Genomic DNA, 23,803 nt, shown 5'->3' on the forward strand with positions numbered 1-23,803 from the left:
CCGGTGTGCAACTGTGGATTTCCCAAACGAACCCCGTTTGAAAAAAGTAGCCGGGGAGCTCGGATAAAAATGCTTTTTATTAAACAACGCGGGATGCAGCAATTCTAATCGCTGGTACTGCTACTAACTAACACCCGTGGGACAAATTGTGAGTACTTTATATTTGAAATCTGAATGTTTATATATACGGAAATCTTGTAAATGCAGCGAGCGCCAAAAACAGGGTGCAGTTACTGCATGACTGTCATGATAATCATCATGGCAGTCATGTTTCAGGGCTAGGTTGAAATTAACTGGGAGACTCAGACAGTCCAGCAAGCAGTGTTGGGGAGTATTAAGCTACATGTAGCTGAGCTACGTAGCTGAGCTACATTTTGCTGTAGCTTGTGGTATTTTAGCTACATTCATATTTGTGTACCTCGTCAAGTAGCTCAGCTACCTTTTGGGTCATTTTTTGTAGCTTAGCTACTCAAGTTACAAGCTACAATTTTGGGCAATAACATGAAAGAAATATATTAATTTTGACCATTGGTTGCTGTGTTAATTCTTGTACTAGAACCCCCTTTGAAAAATCAAGGACTGTTCCTTTTTCTGATTGCTTTGAGGGCATATCAGCACTTGACAGCTGCCTCTAATTGGCCTCTGATTGGCCCTGGTATCACAGGGTGGGAGGGGTCTCCCAGGGGGGAGCAGGGGTCTCCTAGAGGGGAGGAGGGGTCTCCCAGAGGGGAGCAGGGGGAGGAGGGGTCTCCCAGAGGGGAGCAGGGTGGGGGGGTCTCCCAGAGGGGAGCAGGGGGAGGAGGGGTCTCCCAGAGGGGAGCAGGGTGGGTGGGTCTCCCAGAGGGGAGCAGGGTGAGGAGGGGTCTCCCAGAGGGGAGCAGGGTGGGGGGGTCTCCCAGAGGGGAGGAGGGGTCTCCCAGAGGGGAGGGGTCTCCCAGAGGGGAGGAGGGGTCTCCCGCATTCTCAATTTAACGCTGAAAAATAAAAAGTAGCTGAGCTACTTTGAGCTACTTTTTCCATGTAGCTGTAGCTTTACAAGCTACATCTCTCCAGGGGTAGCTATGTAGCTTGATCAAGCTACTGCCATGGTGAGCTACTTGTAGCTTTACAAGCTACGCTTTCAAAGTAACTTGCCCAACACTGCCAGCAAGGTTTAGCTGTGCATAGGTACATTTATTGTATAGGTGAATAAGTTGAGGGAAAGGAATGGGGAAAGGGTAGGTGGGTGTCAGGGGTTCAGGGTCGGGATGTTGCAGAAGAAAAGTGTCTGGGGGAAAGGGTGCGGTTCTTCCCATTATCTGTCACTTTATACTGGGGCAATACATTGCTGTAAATGTATGTGCAGGTACTTCTCCAGCACCATTAGTGTGTGTGGACTCCACCGGTGTGTGTGTGTGTCCAACTCCAAGCATTTTACCATCCGTCTGCGTTAACCCGAATTTGTATGTATGGAATCTTATCTAGTTGCCTATATGCTTGTGACGTGCGTGTGATATGTGCGTGGGAGTGCATGTACGTGGGAGTGCATGAGAGTCTGGGAGAATGTATAGAATTGCATTAGAAGTCCTAATGAAAGATCCTTCCCTTCAGATTATGTGTATGTGCTTAACTGTGCTGTCTGTGTGTGTTTGAGTGTGTGGGCACCGTGGCGTGCAGGTGCGTGCGAGTGACCCTATGGGTCTGTAAATTGATGCAGTCCAGCTGTGTGTGTGTGTGTGTGTGTGTGTGTGTGTGTGTGTGTGTGCGTGTGCCTATGAGAGATATCCATGGACAGGGTGCAAAACACGAAACAACGAAGCCTTTTAATAAATACATTCATGGAAAGCAGGCCTGTAAGAGGACAGAGTGTTTATTGTTTGAGAAGTAGTGAAAGAGCTTACAATATACATACTGTACGTATATAAATAGACGATCCTCGCCATGCAGCTGACAATCACATGGGAAATGAGTAAAACGCTACAGTACGGATCCCGGGGTTATCACTTATCACATACGCGGGAGGAGGGTGGGGTGGGGCTGTGCAAAAATGTAGCCAAGAAAATAACTAAACGCAGGAAGAGGGCAGGATATCCAGGCAGGAAGTCCCCTCCATGCAGTGGCCAGAAGTGAAGGTTGAAGGACAGCAAAGGCTGGGTTTTAGAGAACTGCATCCAGTGCTGATATAAACAGGGGTAATTATATTTCTTTCGTGACTGTTTATAAAAGACGTGAAATATCGGAGGCTTAAGCATCAAAAGGAGTAAATAAATACATACATAAAAAAGGAAGCCAGTCTGTAAATGAAAGGAACATTACGAAGGACGTCGTGAAAACTTTGTGCACACCCAGCATAGAGCGGCTCAACAACCAGGCAGGGACATTAAAGGCTGCTTGAAGGTATTTATACACCACACTCTGTAAAACCAAATGATTTAAAGTAATTATTGCACTGTAAAACCAAATGATTTAAAGCAATTATTGCACTCTATAAAAGTAAAAGTACAGATGTTTTCATAATTTTAAAAGGTTTCTTTGGTCAATTTAAAAATAATTTAAAGAAATTTGCATATTGATTTTAGATCATTTAACTTGTTTTGGTATTCCAATCTCATTTCGTTCCGTTTGAGACATGCTGTACAAAGTGACAGCAATGTCTTTATCATTTTAAAGGTTTGTTTATCGATAAATAAATAAATTGCAAAAGGAATTTGCATAATGACTTTAGATCAATTAACTTAGTATTCCAAACTCATTTAGTTCAGTTTGAGACGTACATGACTATAGGCCTATGCCCTATGTACACAAGAAAGTTCTACATTACTTAACAATACCAAAAAGGAAAGTTTAATACCTCACAGTATTGCCACAACCAAGGGACTAAATTCTTTTCGCTCCTATGCCACCAAAATGTGGAACGCTCTACCAACAGTCATTAAGACATGTGAATCCTTTGACTCCTTCAAAACCGCTCTCAAAGGGCACCTACGGATGGCTGCAATTCGAAACTGGCCTCTGTAAAATCTAAATCCCCCCCCCCTTTTCCCCTCACTGTATATGTATCTTTTCCCTTTTTGCTTCCTATATGATGAATTCCTGTTCTGTACTTTAGCTACATAGAAATGTCTATTTGTATGTCTCTAAATGTTTTGATGAATTGAACAATGTGGACCCTGTTGTAAACAAGTGTAATGCTTAATTGGGTCGTCCACTCACAGTTAACAGTCTTTGTATTGAGTTTGTGCTTGAAATGTACTGTAAATTCTGCAAACTGTTAATAAATATTTCAATCAATCAATCAATCAAAAAAGCCATATGGTACTAGTCAGTGTGACAATGTGACAGTCTTGCCACAAAAGGGACATGAAATACCGTAATAACATGCAAATGTATTCAATTCTAATATTCAGCAAGTAATTACTAATACTATTCCTAATATGTGATTAGCATGTACTTTGGCTATATCTAACAGAAGTATAATAATGCCACAAGTCACTTTTTACAGGTTATGGGGTGAACACACATTGTAGGCTTATTATGAGACTTTGACCTTTTCCCAGTAAACCACGTATTTAAGCAGGTGCCCATGCTGTACGACGAAACATTCTCTACTGGAGATAATAACTATAATCATTAATCAGTAAATCAGAATCAGCTTGGTCCAAGTTAATATACAACTGAACTAGCCTAGGACCTACAGTATACTAGTCTATTTATTTTAGAGGAGATTATTTGAAAAGCATTTCCATTCCATGTATATACAAAATAAGCAAAGCAAATCTTTATGGAGAGACCAGAGTGGATTTTGGTTTGTTTAGTGAAACAGCAGCAGATATTTATAATTCATAATTATTTTATTATTATTATTTTTGTCTAGTAGTAGAGGTTCTTCACAGATACCGACCAGACACAGACCACATCAAACCAGGAAAATAAAAAACCACAGATTAATAAGGTATGGATGACTGTGGTTAACCAAGTGTTTGAATGGCAATTTGAATGTAGATTCAGATTTGAGAATGATACAATTAAGTTTGTATATACATTCTGAACAATATCTTGTTCTCAATTGTAGACTGTTGTACTAAAAACCAAAAGACCTATCTTTATTTTTTATTGCTGTTAGTTTGCCTAAATCCAGAGCAGAAACGGAAGAGACCGAACAGAGGTGAAATATTACAACTAGATTATTTCAGTTGTATTCCAAGAAATACAACTGACACAGGTCTTCACAGATACTAGACAGACGTAGACCACACCAACAAAGCACAATTAAGTGAGTGGGCTGAAGAAAAAACACCCACAGATTTGTGATTAATCCAGCATTTCAAGTGCAATTTTAATATAGTTCTAGATTTGAGAATCATAAGATGAGGTTTATGTAGAGTTTTAACCCATGCTTCATGGGCCAATGTGGACTAACGCAAACAGTAGAGTTGTCATTATTGTAGCCTATCTGAAGACATTTGTCTTAATTTACATTAATAAATAGAACAAGGAAAATGCGAACAATCTAAAAAGGAATGACAGTTACAATGAAATTAGAAATGTAATGCTGGAATTGACTCCTCTAGCTCAAATTCTTAAAAGAAAGCCCAATTTCAAGTCAATAAAGACTTCAAAAATGTTTTTCATCGATCCAAATGGCTATAAATGTATTGGATTGCACTCTCTCTATTATGGTTAAGAATAGCCTACAGTTGGAAATTGGGGCAGATCACGTGATTTTCAAAAGATTGGAATTGGATCAGGAGCAAAATAACGGGGTATCCCTAACAGTTTGTATTCCCTGCCAATGACGTTTACGACTGTTTTCGCTCATTGCCGAAGATTACTTTTTTGGTTTTTATTAAGTCAGTTTTAGATTGTTTATAGGCTCCGTCGCTAGGTAAAGCCTGCACGTTACCTCAGATGTGGTCCGCCGTCCGCCAATGAAATGATTCCCTCTCATCCACTGCCATGTTACCTGCAATATTCAAACCATTTTTTCCTGAATCGTTTAAGATCGATGTGTTTGTCAGTATATCATTGTACATTGATCATTTCTGTATATTTCAGAATGGGTTTTCACCTTATGGGACGAGATGTTGCAGTTTCTGTCAGGCATTTGGCTGAACTTACGGATAGACCAGAAACCCTGAAGCTGATTGAGGACGCCTCAACTTCCTGTGTAAAATGGGGAACTGTTTTACATGAACTAATGGCACAAGATTCAATCAAAAATCTGTATGTTAAGAAATTTGAAGTGTCAATGTTATCAGAGGTCTTTAAAGAAATTGAACAAGATTTAAGGAAAGGTAAAGCTGTCATATCCTCAATCAAGCTTCCAACTGGTAGAATTACAGACCATGTCTTTTGCATCGAGTCCACAGATGGACGTAATGCACGTATTTTACATAGTTGGCAAGGTGTTCACTCTATTCGGGCTGAGAAAATGATGCCTATAGAAGAGATGATACAGCATCTGAAAGAATTGAGCACTTTCGACTTGGTTACTCAGAGAAAAGATCTACTAACTGTAGTTCAACAACTTTTTGGAGCGGATAATGCAAAGAATCTGTCTGAAGCCAAACAGATACCAGTGAGACGACGCGTCTCTTTTGAGAATATAGTCAGTGGCAGGGCAAAACTAGGACTATTTGAAAGCAGAGTGAAACTGGCCAGTTTCCTAGATGAAATATCATACCGTTGCAGGAATTTTGGAATGATTAAATCGGGCACTGCCACCGGGGGCGCTCTGGGGTTTGTTTTGGGCGTAAGTGGCATACTGTTGTCTGGAGAGCGTGACTCCAAGGAAGTGTTGTTGGCTGGAACTAAAGCAGCATTAGGCGGAGCTGCAGGCGGAGGGGCTGGAGCAGCTGCTGCCAAGATGTTGAAACCAACCTTCTCTAGGATTGGTTCTTCAATAGTTCGTGCCAATATTGTGTCAGGAGTTGCATTTGCTGGCATTTTTGCAATTTGGGATGTAGTTGAATGGCGAATGCATAAAATCACTGAAGTACAGCTGCGGCAGCGTATGGCAGCAGGTTTAGCGGGAGCAGCAGGTGGTATTGGAGGTGGTGCAGCTGCTGGGGTAGCCTTCGGTCTTTGGTTAGGACCCGTTGGTGCAGCTGTAGGAGCACTCGTAGGAGGTCTTGCTGGGGGAATTGGAGGATCATTTGCTGGCCAGGCAATTGATGAGGCAATATGGGATCAAAGTGAGGATTCAATTATGAACGCCTACGAATTCTTTGGATGGCATGATGTCCGGCGCAATACACGGCCAGTGAAAAGTGAAGTGCAGTGGCAGGAAGCATATGACAATCAGCTGAAAAGCAAGCCATCCAATATGGAGGTGAGGGACTGGGATACAATCTGCAGGGGACAACTCATGGTGCTATTACCAGCAATGTATCCTGTATTCACCAGGGTCATGAGAATAGCTGATTACCTACAGAAGAACAGAAGTAATGGGGTGTCTGCCATTGCAAAAATGATGTATCAATCAATACCTGAAGAGTAGGAAAGAAAGCACTTTGAACACTGCTGGTAGGATCTTAGATGCACATAATTATAGGCCTACAACCGACTGGACTGATGTTAGATGATCAGAATCTACTTAATAGAAGTGTCATGGATATTAGTCCATCAGTCAAGTTTATATTTTCAATAACACAATAAAATTGGTTACTGACAACACATACTAAAACATTTGTCAAAAGGTAAATAGTACCAGTACTTAGCCTGCATTAATGTTTTGTAATTGGATTACAGTAGGTTCATTCAGCAGATGTGATACTGACAGTATTATTGTGATTGTCTGGATATGCAGTGGTAACTTGTCTACCAGAGTGTATAGCTATAGGGCTCAGATATTTCATTTGATTGTCTTTCATAATGCTCCTGTCATGGAAGGGATTGTACTGTATGTATCATACTTTAATGAATTATTATGCCAAAATTAAGATAAGAATAATATTGAGAAATATGTTTTTTTGCTTTTGTAACGTATAATTCTTCAGAACATATGGTTAGACAGCCAAAAAAGTATAGACATGGTTCTAGCTATATACTTGGAAGGCTGGAAGATTGCTTTAGTTGTGATTTTGTGAACTATAAGAAAAGATAAACACCCCCAAAAATCCTTCCTGTTATTTTAATGTCTGTGATTGATTTTATACAATGTTTCCGACATGGTTACCAATATGAAATAAAACATTAACTTGCACTTGGACATCTCTTCCATTTCTAAATATCACAACTTACTCTTTTCATACATATATATGGGCATAAAAGGGAGACAGAGACAGACTGGGTGGGTCATGCATTACCAACTTGCATTGTTCCAAGTAATTGTTCTAGTAATATAGAATAAAGATACCACTTTATGCTGGCTTGCATGTATGGGGTACAGTTGTACATCTTACTGTTTATGACAAAAGCTCCCACCTGTCTTTATATACTGTAGGAAAATGTCCTGGTCTTTTTTCCACAGTACCGGTTAATAAGCCTTTGTATCGATAGATTTATGGAGAGGCAATCTATTATGGCTTCAGTCATCTATGATATCAGTAATATGATGTCAGTCATCCCCATTCTCCATATTTGGACATATCGAGAGATATGTATTATACACGTCTCATACACAGTGTATGATCGACAAACTGAGATTTGTGGATAGTAGAAGATGACTTAATGATGTCATCACACAATGACATCACATCATCATTCATCATCATCACAACCATGTGGAATATAAGTGCTTTGCATGCTGATTGCAGAATAGTAATGTATTTTTAGTGATGTAGTCCGGTTTGAAGAGGTAATGCCATAATGGAAAGATGTTTATCGTCTGAATACCGATAACCTTACCAAGTATATATAGCAATATCATCCAACATCAACAATATTAACAACATTAACATCAACTGAATTGATTTTCTATGGGAGAAAAGTGTAAATTATTGATATTTTATCCAACTTGAAGTTCCCTTCAGCAATGGAAAGCACAACCAGACCAGGATCCGCATCACCAGGAGGGTTCAAGGCAGTTCTTAGGAATCTCTTTGGAGGTACTAGTGTTTTGCCTGAACATTCCAACATGACTGAGACTCTCCCACCTATTCCGAATCCTTATCTCAGTGTCCAGCTACAGAACACAGATGATGAGTATATCGTGCCATGGAGTCCTACAGAACCCACTCAACTCAACTCAACTCATCTGGCCACATACAATATTGGAGGCGGCTACCTCACTGGAGGCATGTGTGGAACGTTAAACGGTCTCCGGGTGGGTCTGAAAGAGACTAGAGACATGGCTTGGTCCAAACCTCGTAACGTACAGATTCTAAATATGGTAACGAGGCAGGGTGCCTCGTGGGCCGCCACGATGGGCTCTGTTGCGTTGTTTTACAGCGTATTTGTTGTGGCGATAGAGAAGGCCAGGGGTGCTGAGCATGACATTAACAAAATGGCTGCTGGAACACTCGCTGGGATGCTGTTCAAATCAACAGGTGGCCTGCATGGTGTTGCGCGTGGAGGTCTGGTAGGTTTGGCCATGTCTGGTGCCTACACACTCTACAACAACTGGGAACACCTCGCCAGGTACCGGCCATCCCAAAGATAATGAACATAAACGTTGTACAAAATCTAATGACATGGATAAAGACATTGGTCAAGACGAGTGTGAACTAGTTTTGAAGGAGGAAGTAGGACATGAGCATGCAATGCAGTTCATATCATTATCATTTCACAAAAAACCAAGAGGATATATTTTCATTTTGAAGGCTATATAGCACTCCTGATCACCGTCAGCAGTGTCAACTGTCGAGTGACCGGCAGATGGTTGATGGATGAGCTGCAGGATCTTTGTTTGCCGCTAAGAGCCATGTCATTGAGACCCCCCCCATGGCGTCCTCCATGAGTCCATGAGGAGCATGCAAGGGCAACTGACCTGTCCTGACATACCACAACACCGTCATCAACTACAACGTTGTGCTAAAGCACGTATCAACTACTGTATGAGGACATGCAGGCCCAGCACTTTACTGTCCATCTTGACACAACTGGACAAGCAGCTCTACACTGAGGCTACCTAGTACCCAACCATAGATGCGTTGGCGGAGCAGCGGAGATGCTACCTTTCCGTGATGACTTGACTCGAGAACGGTGTGATTGATTGGCATCCGTGTCGAAGCAGTAGATTATATCCTCAACTGGTTGTTACTGTATAGGGCTATAGGCCTTGTCCTAACCTGGGGGAAGTTGTAATGGCTCAACCCTTAAGGGCAACAGATCATTTTAAATGCTGGATATTTACAAAATGTGAAAAACTGTTCTTTCATGATGTCAAGGGTGGAAGAAGTGCAACACTAAACAAATACAAGGATACTTATTATAATCAATTGACAGTTAATGTAACTTTTTGCCCTGCATGTTTATATCAGTGGTAACAACACTGGATTACAACTGGTATACATTGAGGACGGTATTGCATCAACGGGTGGGACATCCCTTCCTAACTTGCATCAGTCCAAACGTGTGATCTTATGTCGTAGTGAAACAGTGAAGAATTACTTTGCATTTTATTTAGAAAACATTTATTTATAAAAGATTTTCTAATTAGTCAAAACTTTATATAATTCTTTTAGCAAGTGAAATCAATTATGTCACAATACACATTATGTTTTGAGTATTCTTAAACTGGTATAACTGTGGTAACATCTATACTTCAAAGCGGTAATGCACTTAACTGAAATAGGAATTATGGTTTTACATGTTATAATAAATGCTCAAAAGATCTCCGAATGACAAAGACATTGTCTGTCTGTCCTGATGAAGGTCTAACGACCGAAACGTTGAATAAAGAGCACCATTTCTTTGCAAGTTCCTGACAGTGTGCAGGTCCTCTTCTTTGTGCATTCAGAGATCCACTTTTTACTATGTGCACTTTGTCCTATCAGTGGCCTTGTGATTAGAGTGTCCGCCCTGAGACTGGGAGGTTGGGGGTTTGATCCCGGGTCATACCAAGTCATACCAAAGACTCTGAAAAATGGGACCCAGTGCCTCCCTACTTGGCACTCAGCATCAAGTCCCTGCGACATACTAGCGTCATGTCCAGGCCAGGGTGTATACTTGTACATCAAGCTGCCTCATGCTACAGCTACAGAAACAGGAGATGGGCTCTTGCCCTATGGGCCTCATGGCTCAGCAAGGCCTATGCACCTGTCATCATCAACCTTTTGCACGTGTAGTGTAGTGCATCAGCCTTTTTATAACATGTTATAAATGTAAAATTACAGTCAGTGTTTCTTTACTGGTTTATATAAACTACTTTATTACATTGTATTTTAAACCTTTACAGGCTGTAAAGCTTATCGGAAGAACATATGAGGTACAGGAAGTCATTAAATTTGAAACACAACAGAAGTTAGACATTTTAAAATACATTTGGAAGAATATACCCTTGTATGCAAGTTCTACAATTTGGTTGAACATATACTCTGGTCTGTTTCATTGTCATTCGCTTTGCACATGTCGATCACTTTTCTGAAAAGGAAATGGTGTGGATGATGAAATAAAGATTCCGGCAATGCTATAAATATGTTGATTACTAATTTAGAATAAAAAAATATTACCTTCTGCCGACAGCTTCATCAGTGGATTCTGGCAGTTCTCTTCCCCTGGTCTCAGGAAGCAGGAAGGTCAGAATTCCACTAAGAATTGAAAGGCTACTGAACACAATGATGGGTATGCCCCAGTATAACACTGCCAGCATATTGAGCAATGGAGATAACATCCCTGCTGATCTCATAAGCACTGACGCTAACCCTGTCGCCGTTTGTCTGGAACAGTAATGAAGGGAAGCAAGAGTGTTCCTATTATATGAGCATGATAATAGATCATATATGAGGATAAAGAAATATTTTTGAATTAATTGAGAAGACCTACCGAACAGATGTTGGAAACAACTCCTGCACATAGACACTACATATGGACCCTGCCCAAATCATAAAAAAGCGTCCTGTGATAGCTAATGAGCCAACTGCAACAAAATTACCTGGAAGTTGGAACAGAATAATAGTGATAAATAGGGCAAAAACACCAAGATTTGATAGAATGGAAGTTCTGTCAACATCTAAATTAATTTCAAGTGTCTTCTTACTGTGAGGAACAGCTAGGATAAGGATGCAGAAGAGTCCACCAGTCAGAAGGGTACACATTAGAGATATTTTCCTCCCCAAAACCTCTAACATCCAGACACAAAGTGGTTGAACAGGCAGCGCAGTGAGACCAAACATCAGTTGTGTTAAGAACATGTCCATTCCAAGAGTTTCGATATTAAATAAAATGCAGAAGTAGGCAAGGGTCACCATCATCCTTCAGAAGTTTGACAGAAAACAATACATATTAGTCATGTGTGGTGTATACTCTTGTCCTGTACTCTGGAAATCAATCAATAGATCAATCAAACTTTATTTATTATCATATCACAGAGTTACAATAGGCTAGGGAAAAAATACCTGACTAGAATAGATGACAATACCTAAACAACAGCTTGCTAATACCATAGCTATGGTAGTCAATTAATTCATTTTGCAGGTTGGACTGCAGCACTATGTTGTGAATAACACAAGTCTAACAGTACATTAACATCCAATGAAATCATTATTCATGTCCGATAATACACTGTACTGTAGCTGTTAAGAACACCTTGGCATGCTGTGTTTTCTCATCATAATAATCCATCATGTACAGTAGGTGGAGCAGTCTGAATAAACTGAACTTACCATGCCAATGTTATTATAAAGAAATACTTCATAAGAACAGTTGATTTGATAAGAACATATAGGCCACCTTTTTCCACAGTTCGTTTCTCAACAATCTGTAACAGAGGTAATGAAAAATACTAGTAGTCCGGCAGCCGGCAGGCTTCTTTTGTTTAAAGTGAGAAATTTGGTATATAGTCTTTTTATTGGCCTAAAAGATTGTATACTATACATTCATGAATCCACATGCTTTATGTAGCATGTGACATGCCAAACTAGGGGGTTTTCATGATTCTGAATCCAATTCAAGCATTAGTTTTGCACAAAAGAACACTCCTTGGGCTAAAAACGTCCATAGCCACTTGCCCAAATGTGCCCCAATTCCCCAAAATGTGCTGACTCATCACATTTGTGATGATTGCAATGGCCGTTTCTAGCCCAACGAGTGTTTTTTGTGCAAAACTAAGGCTTGGAATGGATTCAGAATCGTGAAAACCCCCTAGTTTCATTAAAGCATAATGAAATTTTGACATTTTTGCCTTATTTTTGGTATGGTCACATATAAACCCCTATAAAACAAAATCTCAATACTGCCAGCCAGTCAGCAAGTGCACTCATGAATGTACAGTATGTATATAGACAATATTTTAGGCCAATAAAAAATACCATATACCAAATTTCCCACACCACAACCCCGGCCTAGCTTCCTTTTCCAGTACCTTTTCCAGTAGAGATTCAGGAACAGTGCGTTTGTTGATTGCTGCTGCCCTGAGAATCAACTGTTTTACCTCTGCTGTCCTTCCTCTGCCCAGCAACCATCTGGCTGACTCTGGAATGAACCTTTTAGAATACAACCGTGTTACAAATTCCACTCCACAGTAAGAGCGTAATGGTCAGAAAAGTAAATTCACCTCGCTCCTGCTGGAGGTGTACGTACCATATATAAATGACAACCACTAGATTTGGTGCTGCGAAGACCCACTGGGCAACTCTCCAGTTACGCATGAAGTAGGCTATGCCAGCAACGAAACAGTGCCCGACTGTACCCATGATCTGACCCACACAAACACCAAGAGATCGTTTTGACTTCCCAATCCATTCAGTGGCTACACAGAAGAACAATTGTGAAGGATTTAGTTTCTAAAGTAACAATATAATTTTTAACAATAGTTTCAAACCACATACTGTACGCTTATGAAGACTCTTTTCACAACTTGTTTTATGGGCTGCATGTGATGTATAGTGTGTCACACTACAGTAGTGTAGTATACACTACTGTAGTGTATACATAAGTATGTGCATACATAAGTATGTGTTATGTGCCTTTTAATGTGTGTAATAACATATTTACATATTTTATGTTGGCCATATACTACATACTATAATAGCTCACTTTGATCTTCCACACCAATAATCAGAATATCTATATCTAACTAAATGATCAAATATTTTACTGATTGTTCAATGAACATCATGAGTGAAGTAAAAAATAAAATGCAAATGACTCAGTATTTGAACAAAGACCTGGTGAAGCAGTAATTGATTGATAATGTGCTATTACATTAGGTGATTATACCGTACCTAGTACAGAGCTGTTTATACGAAGCCCCCCGGCTCCCATTGCCACCATGAATTGACTTGCTATATATAGATAGTAGTTGGGGCTTAACCCTGACGTTATTGTAAAAACGAAAAGGATCACCACTGGAAGTTGAGTTGCCCGTTTGCGGCCAAATCTGAAAGACATGTAACCATTTTGGTAAGAAAAGATTACTTGTCTCATCATGTCCTTCACTGAGAGGGATAGTACAGTACAGTGTACAGTACAGTACTTATGAAATACACTTACGATTCAGCAAAAGGTCCAAACAGGAGAGAACCGACAAGGATACCAGCCATCAACATGGTTTGTGCTGCTGCCACAAATGTATCTTTGTCACAGACTAGATCAAACTATAAAAGCAGAATTCTGAAATCAAACCATTTGCTTAGGAAATGTCTTTCCAGAATGTTTAAATTAAATATTAAAGTATCACGTCAGAATCACAATCCAGCTTTCTATTGTCATAGTAGATTTCTCACAGACTAGATCAAACTACAGGACAACATGACAACATTGTCGATATGGACTTATCAGCAACAATATTGAATACCATTGTAGGCCCCACAAATGTACAATACTTAACCTACATCTGTGACTATGGTGGCTTCATACATAGACTTGTCGTACACCCATCCATTCTCGCACGCTGTGGTCTTATTTAGTCCAATCTCCCTGATGGTGTCGATGTCCCAGTCCACAGGGACAAACATCCTACACATGCTGAAGCTCCCGTCATTCTCCCGTGGAAGGGTTAAATTAGCCTGTTCTTCTGTGGTTAAGTTGGCATCAGCTTTAAGTATCCAGTCCGTGTTACAATGTCGGACTGGGTCTGACTGTATAAAAATCACACTGGAAAATATAAAAGGTACAAACATATTGGGAAAGGAAAGAGCAAAAAGAACAATTTTCTGGAACGGTCCAAAGTGACCAATGGCCTCGAGGATCTCTCCAAAATCAGCCATGTTGAGCGTGTTGATTTTAGAAGCTTTGTCAAAGACAGACAGTGATTTACCTTTAAGCAAAATGGGCTTTGTGTTGTAAAGATGGTACTTGTACATGTGACTAGATGATTCACATGATAAGAAGTGTTCCTAGGTTACAACTATGTTTTAATGTTGTATTCCACACTTAAAAGAACACGATGGCCATAAAATTGTGAAACTTTGATGACCGCGAAACTTTGATTCGCCTGTACTTTGGATTGAATCTCTGAATATAACCTCATTCTAGAAACACTTTACAACAAGATCAGCTATATGCATAGCATTGTCACTGTTTACAATGCAGTTTGTGTGCAGCAGTTTTAACAGTCGTCTCATAAAAGCATAACATTTTATACAGAGGGTCAAACCTTTGAGATTAGTTCTGTCTTATATAAGGCTGAACAATAGAGGGTATGCGCGTGATCATCATCGCGCGCGTCATCATCATCATACTCGGAAGTTATGCAGGAACGCCTACTGTACTGAGTGGCAAGAATCTACTTTCTGTCCATGACCACACATACATCCTAACATAAAAGTCCTGTCTGATTGCATTAAACGACGTTTCACTAGTTGGAATGAACACACCATTGTGGAAGGTTTAGAGATTTTATTGAAATGATGAGGAGAGTGGGGGGAGTGGGGCGTGGGTTCCGGGGGGGTCGTCGACCCTGGAGTCTTTGGAGAGGGGGTCGTGTGGCGGTCAGCCCGCGGTACACGTGGAGGCGTGATCCCCCCGTGGGAACTGCGAGGAAGGGAGGAGGTGAGGAGAGAGGGAGGAGGAGATGGAGCAGTGGAGATGCTGCTGGTCCTGTGGTGGTGATGGGGATGGGGGCGGGATACGAAAAGCATAGAGGATGCTGGATTGTATTGGGTGGGTATAAGTAGGCTCAGGTAGATTGGCGTGGAGGGCGGAGGATGGCGTGAAGGTATGGTCAAGGTGTGTTCCTCCACCTCCTGAACATCTGTTGTTCCAACTCCATTAAACAACGTTAAATTTGCTTTGACACTCGATTTGCCATTCACTTTATGCATGCGCATCCCCTCTATTCACCTACTGTAGTAAACGTATTTATGTATTTTCAGTCTTCTACAAAAGGTCACTGAAACACACTGGAAGACTACAGTATAGACATGAAGACAATAACCATTCTTTGGAAGCATTAGTAGCAGTATAAAACTGGTCGATTCAAGTACACTATATCATCCATGTTGTCTTGACACTGACATAAAAATGCTTGTTCGCATCTATTGGTATAAAATATGTCAGATATATGCACCTACAATAGTATCTATAGGAAGAAATTGCAGGAAGCCAAAAGGGCCTGGAGAATGGAGATGCCAATTAAAATGATTGATGATTGTTGTGTATTCTCAAATTTTGCCAGATGGTGGAGCTCTCTACTACAGTCAGGATAAACTAAAGTCAAATGAGTGCAGAGAATGTCTAGCCTGAAGCTACAACAAACCCTTCTCACTACAATTACACAGTTCTGTGTGACAATTGCAAACGTCTCATTATGAGTGTTAGAATAGGCCCTTTTCACAGCAGCCATTTTGATGGCTAAGCTTAGCACAGCTGAAGAAGGTAATAATAACGTTAATTGTGGGTGTGCTTGATTGGTGTTACTGTGTGCCTCCTGTGCAGAGTAGAATTTTCTTTTGCAATTATTTCATGATTATTAGTGAGGACCTATTATATGAAGATAGGTTGAAAAGTGGTGAAGTGGTCCTTTAAGAGTTAACTTCATGCTGGCACACAGAAACAACTAAATCAAACACACTCACCAGTCACCACCACAGTTACCTTAATACCTTTAACGTATGCATGTCAAAGTGTCTGCAGTGCCTACAGAGGTAAACTTTAATAACATTTATGGAGTTATATTGTTCATTTTTTGAGTGTGTGTGTTCTGTAGTGTAGTGGTATTTATATGAGGGCATGAATGGATATGAGGTGAGCAGCACTGGCATCTGGCATGTAGGGACAAGTAGAGTCAGGATCAGGTATGATGATTGTGGTCAACCACGCCTGTTTACTATTTCTGGCCTGCAGCTATGTGATAATTCAGTGGTTGTCGATGTGGGGTATGGGGACCCCCAGGGGCCCTTAAGGGGGTTCCAGGGGGGATCCCCAGTTAAATGATTATTTTTTAGTTATATGTTTTTACATAGGCCTACAGCAGGAGATACAACTAGAGAAGGCTTCGCTGTTATTTCGAGTAATTCTGGACCAAATAAGATCATATCGAACCGTTACCAAATCATGTCTAATAATACAAATGTTATTGTATCTTATATAGTGGGGTCCCATATACTGTATAGCCTACCAAATTGGTAGCTTATAATGAAACATAAATCAGAGCTTCAGCTAAGTTTCTCTTCAAAATAAACTAAATGAGCAGGATGTTTATGTTTTACCTATTTTTGAGTGGTGCAACCACTCCTACAATCAGGAATGTCCGTGGGTATCATGTGGGTATCCGTCATGAGCACGAGTGGTGTGCGCATGGGTGAAATTGGAAAGAGAGAAGTATGTGACATGGCTGCCACCTGCTGGACGCAAATCCAACTACTGACTGTCTAGGTTCATTGATATCCATAATAAAGCTGAGCAGAGAGAGAGAGAGAGAGAGAGAGAGAGGAGGGGGGGGAGAGAGGGGAGTTGCAACACTCGGTTCACACAGGTGTGATTTTTTATGTAGTGTGCAACAAATAATGCACTGTTTACGTATACAGTACATGAGGGAAAGGGATTTTTGTTTTGGGTAGAATGTGTTGAATATTCAGTGATGACCTGTACTGCAGGGCATGGCACCCCTTAACTTCAGGACCCTCCCTTCACTATGACACCATGGCCAATGCTCTACAAATCATCCTTGTCACCCTCCAGGCTCCCAAGCTGTAGAATGAACCCCCACCCCACCCCCCAAGTCAGGACTGAAGAGCCACTCGCCATATTCCACCACAGTCTGAAACCTCGCCTATTCAGGCTCTACCTCAGTCCTAGCATTCCTCTTTCCATGTTTCTTGTCACATATTTTTGATGGACACAAATGTTAATGTTATTTAGATGTTGTTTAGACAGTTGTATATGTTTACCTGGTATCTATTTGTACTGAAGCACTTATTATTATATTATTTCCGGTCCATATCGATCTGACAGTATATTCATTATTTACATCAATTAACGGAGGAAGCTTCTTATTACAATAATATTTCGGTTTATTCCAGAGAAGATAAGCGTCGGAAAAGCATGGTTCCAGATATATTATTCTGACGTTTCCTGGGCAACCAGGGTTGTGGTGACATTTATACTGAAAACATTTCTGAGGTTAACCTGCTATCTACTACTGTTGACATATACTGTACCAGAAGGCCAGCCAGACAAAAACAAAGTTGCAGGCTGCCTGAAAGGCACAGACATCTTTAACCATAGTGACACATAGAAATGGAAAATGGTACACTTCAGATCCATCAGAAAACTGTACAAAATAAGATCCATCACAGTCTATTGTAAAACAAAATATACAGAAAGTCAGTCTTAAAATTGTGGCTTAAACGTAGTCTTTCCCAGTGTGGCCTGAGGTCGTAGGATAATGTGGAGACTTCCCTGAACCCTTGGAGCAATTGCAGCAAAGGAAGGCTCCTCCTATGATGATTAAACAAGCAGAAGCCCATCCTACAAAGAGAGCCGCTCCAAATTCATATCTGTAAACGACAACGAATAGCATTTGAATATTCAACGTTTAAATAACCTGTGCTGCAGGGATTATGGTGTTATTCTAAAGTATTACACGTGGAAATTCAACTACCGGTAATGTGAGTCAACTCAGCCCATTACTTGCCACCACTAGACTAATTCAGGGTATACGTATATAATCAATATACATTTAATTATATTACATTCAAACAGTAGAACGTATTCCAGAACACTCCAAATATAGCAGGTTTTGAATGCTAGACATTTACAATGTTCAATAGGCCAATATTGTAAAAACTACAGTCCATACAGATACAGTACTGTAGCCTACTGTATGTACAAGTTGCTAGTAATAAACTGTTTATTAATCACTTGAACCCCAGCATCCCTATTCTGAGGGAAACATTTGACAGAAATACGGCGTTACCCATGACTGTTGGCTGCCATGTGAATATATTTCAATTGCAGACACAGCTCCACAGACACCCAGTGATTACTGCATGTGGCCGACTAGATGGTAGGGAACAGAGTGATGACCTCACCTGGCGTTTGTAGGAGTGAAGGGGTTGTAGAATTCCTGTGCTATTCTGTGACCGTACCAACATGTCCCCACCAGAGCACACAGTCCTGCATGGAAAACAGTTTTTTTTTAGCATACCGGGTGATGATGTACTGTGGAAGCAATGTAGTTTGCATTACAAAACAGCTAGAATGGAATAGTGTGTGTGTGCGTGAGTGATTAATTCCAGTCAAAATGGGGAACATTCTTTGTTCACCGTGGTGGAAAGGGTCATTTGAAATGACTCTGACCGGTAAAATGATTTTTAAAGTTAAGGCTAATTAGTAAAAGATTCAGGTTGAAGTTAGGGTTTGTATTTAGGGATTATGCTGGGGTTAGGGTGAGGTGGTTAAAGGTTAGAGTTAATTTTAGGATTAGGGATAAGAGATTCTGAGGTAGAGTTAGCTTTAGGTGTGGTTGTGGTTAAAGCTGCACTATGTAACTTTCCTCTTCTACCCAGGATTTTAACCCGGTTTCCCGCTTGTGCAAGTGCTGAAATGTGTACCATTGAGATACAATAATAGTAATGTTTGCTCAGAGGATAGAAATCTTGACCATCAGGTCAGAATTCGTGTCAGAAGAGTTTTTCTCAAGAAGAGCAGGGATTCAAAATACAACCATCCCCAATTATGTTGTATTAACATACAGATTGGGCTAAATTAAACTTGATGAATTAAAAGCTACAGTTACATACTGTATGCTTAGTACCACAACACAAATTGCACAGCCATCCCAAACAGTAAGGACATCATGCTCAGCTCAACACACAGGATACAAATATGCATTTTTCCTTTTTGTCCCAACATTCCGGAACACCTCACACATTTGTGTGTGTGAAAATTCCATATTGCTCCCTTCTATATAATATATAGAAGGGAGCAATATGGAATTTTAGATTTAGCATATTATGCTAAACCCATTTTATTTTATTATTTATTTTATTCAATGAGTATATTAATTAGAGAACAGGCCATTGCACTGTGATGTGTAGTTCTGATATTTTCGCATACCACAAGATGTGGTATAACTGTATATTAGAGCGATACAGTATATCGCCCATTATTTGCCTTATAATAGCGCTTATTTTGGTGTTCAAGGACGTTTTACATAAGGGTTCCCACTCTAACCCTGAGCCACTGCCGGACAAGTGACAAGTGCCTGACAAGTTCTGCTCGGCTAGATCGGCTATTTTAGAACAAAAGATCCATTCAACACATTGGTAATCTAGGACGGTCTAGGACCTAAGAAAGAACAACAAAAGCTGGACCCAAAGTTAGATGCCACTGACCTGAGATCAGGAAGAGGATGCCTCCAGTCAGAGCCACCTTGTCCTTCAGCTCTGTGTCCTCTCCCAGGCAGGTGGTGCACTTCATGCCCACCGCTGCCACCATGATGGAGATGCCACACAGCATGACAGAGCCCACCATCAGACCTCGCGTGCCTTGCACAATTCCTGGAAACACGCACAAGTTACGAGTTAGACGATTCCTCATTTTGACTTGTTTTTGTGTTGATTTAATTCATCGGTTAAAGGAAACTTTTCAAGAATAGATCTACAAGCTGAGAACATGCCATGGTGTGAGCTTGTAGATCAACTATTTCTGCCACACAACACCGTCACTCGACGAAGTAATAGGGTTTAGCACAATTATAATCATTTAAACAGCAAGGACAAATGGATAGTATGCTACAGTATGTGAGAAGAGGCAGCAATGATGAGATTATGATCTGATAATTTCAGACCCCACCCATGTACCCATACTGTATGTCCCCCACCCTGGCCTGAGTTCCCTCAGGCAGAAGCCTCAGTGCAGCTCAACTGCTTTAAGAACTCCTTTGTCCCCTTGTCCATCAAAGCCCCAAATGACAAGCTAACGCTGCTCTTTATCTCATGATTCTATGTTGATGAGGCTATACCTTACTCTTACTGCACATAGAAGGCACACCGTTATGATGACTACGGGTTGTGTGTGTGTGTGTGTGTGTGTGTGTGTGTGTGTGTGTGGACCTTATATTATATATTATGTATGCATCTACTGTATGACTCACCATGCATTTTTTTAGCAGACTACACTGTGACCAGCTTTCCACCGGTTCAGTTCTTTTTGGTTCTAGTCCATGAGCCAGAGCTCCAAAATTGGTGGGAAAAACTAGACCTATATTAAATTGTTTATAGGATCAATACAAGTAAATTAATACATGATAAGCCTTACACAGTAGTAGCTTTTTTATATTTTCTATAATTTTGCATATTTTCCTACATAATTCCTCATTTGCATATTTAAAAATGTAAAATGTGTAATACAATAAATCAGTCTTCGTGTAAGTAATCAATTGGGGAAGTGTCATATAGGTATAGTTTTGCACACTCAATTCATAATTAACGTTCCAATTTTGGAGCTCGATCTGGCTCATGGACTAAGAACCAAAAAGAACTGAACCGGTTCCCATTGGGCCTGTATGTAGCCTAGACACATTTCCTTTAGGACCATACAATATCAGAACTTATTTTACTGTAGTATCTTTGTCTAGGAACTGTGCTGTGCTGTATTTATTATTTTTCACAACATTGAATTACAGTACTGACTTATGTCAATGATTGTAAATCATTCCTCTCAATGGACAGTACAACTTTACAGGAGTCATCCGTTAATACACAGTAAAATCCTCTGTGTTCATTTATCCATCTGTAACTCAGAGAGTGTACAGATGTAACCCAATGTACCCTTAGAGGTTAATTCTAGTTACATCTACACTCAGTTATAGTTACATTAACACTGTCTATGTCATTTATTTCTCTCCATAAAGTTTGATGAAGGGAAGCTGATGTAGATGTATAATTTGCTGTTAATTAAGTATATAACACTACCATATAGGCTACACACACACACACACACACACACACACACACACACACACACACACACACACACACACACACACACACACACACATACATAGCCTACTGCCTGTATTGTTGCTGAATGTGTTTTGTCCCAGGCATTTGCCTGACTTGTCTCTACATGCATGAGGTTTCTGAGGCAGGGGGTACATTCTTTAACTGTTTGAAAGTTTGGAATGAATAAAGTAAACGAAACTAAGTGTGTGTAACATGGCACATTCCAATTTTTACAATTGAAGACTTTAGGCCAGAGATTTATTAAACCTTTTCAGATGGGGGCCAAATGCAATTCTGTTTCTGTTACTACTTACTACAGACAAACCTGTGCCAAACTTTGATTCCTGAACCATATCTGAAGATAAATAAACTGCTTTAGGCCTGTAAGACCATTAAATTGTAGCCCTTTTAGATAATTATATATACTTTTTACTTTCCAAGTCAGTGAGCACACTGAGGGTGTGACAGAAAGCTTTTTGTGAAGTGTGAAGCGTTAGTTACCTGGCAGCTGCAGCAGTGAATCGTAGACTTTGCATTGTATTTGACCTGTGCTCTGTGACACGCAGGCCTTCCACAGACCCTCGTACATGGCCTGGGCCGTTATAATGTTGTCCCCTGCGTATGATGATGCCTTCCATTCAGCCATGATTGTCGAAGTGATGGCCCCCACGAAGCCCATGAAGGCCAGCGCAAAGCCAAGCAGCTGCATTCCCGCGTTGGCCATTGTTCTCTGCAGCTAAATTAAATTAAATTAAATTAAATCTGAATACAAAGGAATTCAAATGCAAACAAACGACAACTTAAAACTAAAACCAAAATAAACTTCAGCAACTATAGCCTATAGAGCTACTGTATATAAATTGATAGCGAAAGAATGAAAAGCCTTGGTGTGGCTTTGGGTAGCAGGTCTGGTGCTCATGTGAAGGTCTTGTCTTGCTGTACATTTTCAGGGAGGGAACCTACCTGAGGCACAAGGAGGTCCCTGAAACTCCATCACTTCTGGTGGAGGTTAGGAGGACGAGCATGACACCTAGTGGAAGATTGGCATTTTATTTTACTACACCCCACTATACAGTCTATACCAGTACAGTGATTCTCATGGTTTTCATGGACCCCAACATTGATATGCATTTGGCTGTGGACATATCTGGAAAGGTTTTGTAGAGCCCTATAAGAGAAGAACAAAACAAAACTATTCCAAATTGTTCACAATTGTTCCGAATTTTTCAAAATCGTTCATAAATAGCCCACCGGTACATCTACAAGCTCACTTGTGAGATAACATAGGTAATATAGGTTTAAAGTGGTTAAACTGATTTTGATACTATATACTATAATATTAGCAAACGTTTCTGGGGACCTCCTGGAACCCACTCAAGGACCACTGGGGGTCTTTGGACCCCACATTGAGAACCACTGGTCTAAGGTTAATTTAATTCTGAGAGTGTACAAATGGAACAATATCAACACTCCTAGAGTTACTTTACTATTCTATAATTTATGGTAAAGTCTATTTATTTCTGTGGCATTTGGTTAATTAAAGAATTGAGGCACTATACACTGCACTCTAATTATGCGATTATATTTAACTGACTTACTCTGCTCTTCCAATCTCGCATCCAACCATCCATCCATCCATCTTCATCCACTTATCCATAGTCGGGTCACGGGGGCAACAGCTCCACCAGAGAGCTCCAGACTCCCCTCTCCAGAGCAACATTAGTAACTCCGAGTCACTCCCGCGTGTCTGAACTTCTCACCCTATCTCTAAGGGAAATGCCAGCCACCCGTGTGTGAGAACTCATTTCGGCAGCTTGTATCCAGGGGATACAGATGCAATTTACATTTACATTTACATTGATGTGAAAACTGACATGTTGATTAATGAGCTTTGTCCCTGTCAAATAAATAAATAAATAAAATAAATATCCGCAACCTTATTCTTTCGGTCATGACCCAGACCCACACTTCATGACCATAGGTGAGAGTAGGAACAAAGATTGCTCGGTAGACAGAGAGCTTTGCCTTCTGGCTCAGCTCTCTTTTCATCACAACAGTGCGGTATTATTGCTTGCGGTATTATTGATTGCTTATTATTACTACACGTTTCCATGTATGTATATACAGCGTATTCTCTCCAATTTGCCCCGTCATTTCAGTTTCTTTTTTTTTTAAATTTATATATTTTTTTGTCCCACGATTTTGTAACCCATTTTTCACCCCTGTGTCAATCATCCTGTGATGTGATCCTGGGCTCTACACACCCTCCGCCAACCTAGGGAGAGCAACGGACTTAACTCATGCTTCCTTCATGCTTGAGTGTCCAAGTTGCT

The 23,803-nt window shown here is 40.5% G+C and overlaps 4 protein-coding genes across 6 annotated transcripts; 2 read left to right on the forward strand and 2 right to left on the reverse strand.

The window, feature by feature from the left end:
- Positions 1-2,116: 2,116 nt before the first annotated feature.
- LOC310870758 (uncharacterized protein) lies at positions 2,117-7,048 on the forward strand. 3 transcript variants are annotated; one of them, XM_083782057.1, is made up of 4 exons: positions 2,117-2,188; positions 2,241-2,376; positions 3,854-3,931; positions 5,035-7,048. In XM_083782057.1, the coding sequence occupies exon 4, from the start codon at positions 5,036-5,038 to the stop codon at positions 6,476-6,478; it is 1,443 nt and encodes a 480-aa protein (XP_083638183.1). In that variant the 5' UTR covers positions 2,117-2,188; positions 2,241-2,376; positions 3,854-3,931; position 5,035; the 3' UTR covers positions 6,479-7,048. The 3 variants fall into 3 exon arrangements, with proteins under 3 accessions (XP_083638183.1, XP_083638181.1, XP_083638182.1); XM_083782055.1 differs by having other exon boundaries at positions 2,123-2,376; XM_083782056.1 differs by having other exon boundaries at positions 2,123-2,376; positions 3,857-3,931.
- A 1,008-nt stretch (positions 7,049-8,056) lies between these two features.
- LOC310871181 (mitochondrial import inner membrane translocase subunit Tim23-like) lies at positions 8,057-8,581 on the forward strand (the record flags this gene model as incomplete). The annotated part of the gene is made up of 1 exon (XM_083782670.1): positions 8,057-8,581. One exon carries the CDS (start codon positions 8,057-8,059, stop codon positions 8,579-8,581), a length of 525 nt encoding a protein of 174 aa, XP_083638796.1.
- A 193-nt stretch (positions 8,582-8,774) lies between these two features.
- On the reverse strand, positions 8,775-14,288 carry LOC310871182 (solute carrier family 22 member 13-like; the record flags this gene model as incomplete). The annotated part of the gene is made up of 9 exons (XM_083782671.1): positions 8,775-8,913; positions 10,593-10,799; positions 10,906-11,014; positions 11,523-11,592; positions 12,443-12,563; positions 12,661-12,776; positions 13,312-13,459; positions 13,573-13,676; positions 13,914-14,288. The coding sequence occupies 9 exons, from the start codon at positions 14,286-14,288 to the stop codon at positions 8,775-8,777; spliced, it is 1,389 nt and encodes a 462-aa protein (XP_083638797.1).
- A 3,222-nt stretch (positions 14,289-17,510) lies between these two features.
- On the reverse strand, positions 17,511-22,383 carry cldn1 (claudin 1). Its single transcript, XM_083782065.1, has 4 exons — positions 21,972-22,383; positions 19,860-20,024; positions 18,555-18,639; positions 17,511-18,020 (listed from the first exon to the last, which is right to left on the reverse strand). Exons 1-4 carry the CDS (start codon positions 22,192-22,194, stop codon positions 17,867-17,869), a joined length of 627 nt encoding a protein of 208 aa, XP_083638191.1. The 5' UTR covers positions 22,195-22,383; the 3' UTR covers positions 17,511-17,866.
- Positions 22,384-23,803: the final 1,420 nt, after the last annotated feature.

This window comes from Protomyctophum parallelum, assembly GCF_964188405.1.
Source record: "Protomyctophum parallelum genome assembly, chromosome: 14".
In the NCBI taxonomy this organism is placed as follows: domain Eukaryota; kingdom Metazoa; phylum Chordata; class Actinopteri; order Myctophiformes; family Myctophidae; genus Protomyctophum; species Protomyctophum parallelum.

Excerpts from the sequence above, each read along its gene's own strand:
- LOC310870758 (XM_083782057.1), top strand. The coding sequence starts at position 5,036 with ATGGGTTTTCACCTTATGGGACGAGATGTTGCAGTTTCTGTCAGGCAT.
- cldn1 (XM_083782065.1), bottom strand. The coding sequence starts at position 22,194 with ATGGCCAACGCGGGAATGCAGCTGCTTGGCTTTGCGCTGGCCTTCATG. Across the intron at positions 20,025-21,971 it reads TTCACTGCTGCAGCTGCCAG|GAATTGTGCAAGGCACGCGA; the intron begins GTAACTAACGCT and ends GCGTGTTTCCAG. Across the intron at positions 18,021-18,554 it reads TTCACTCCTACAAACGCCAG|ATATGAATTTGGAGCGGCTC; the intron begins GTGAGGTCATCA and ends TGTCGTTTACAG.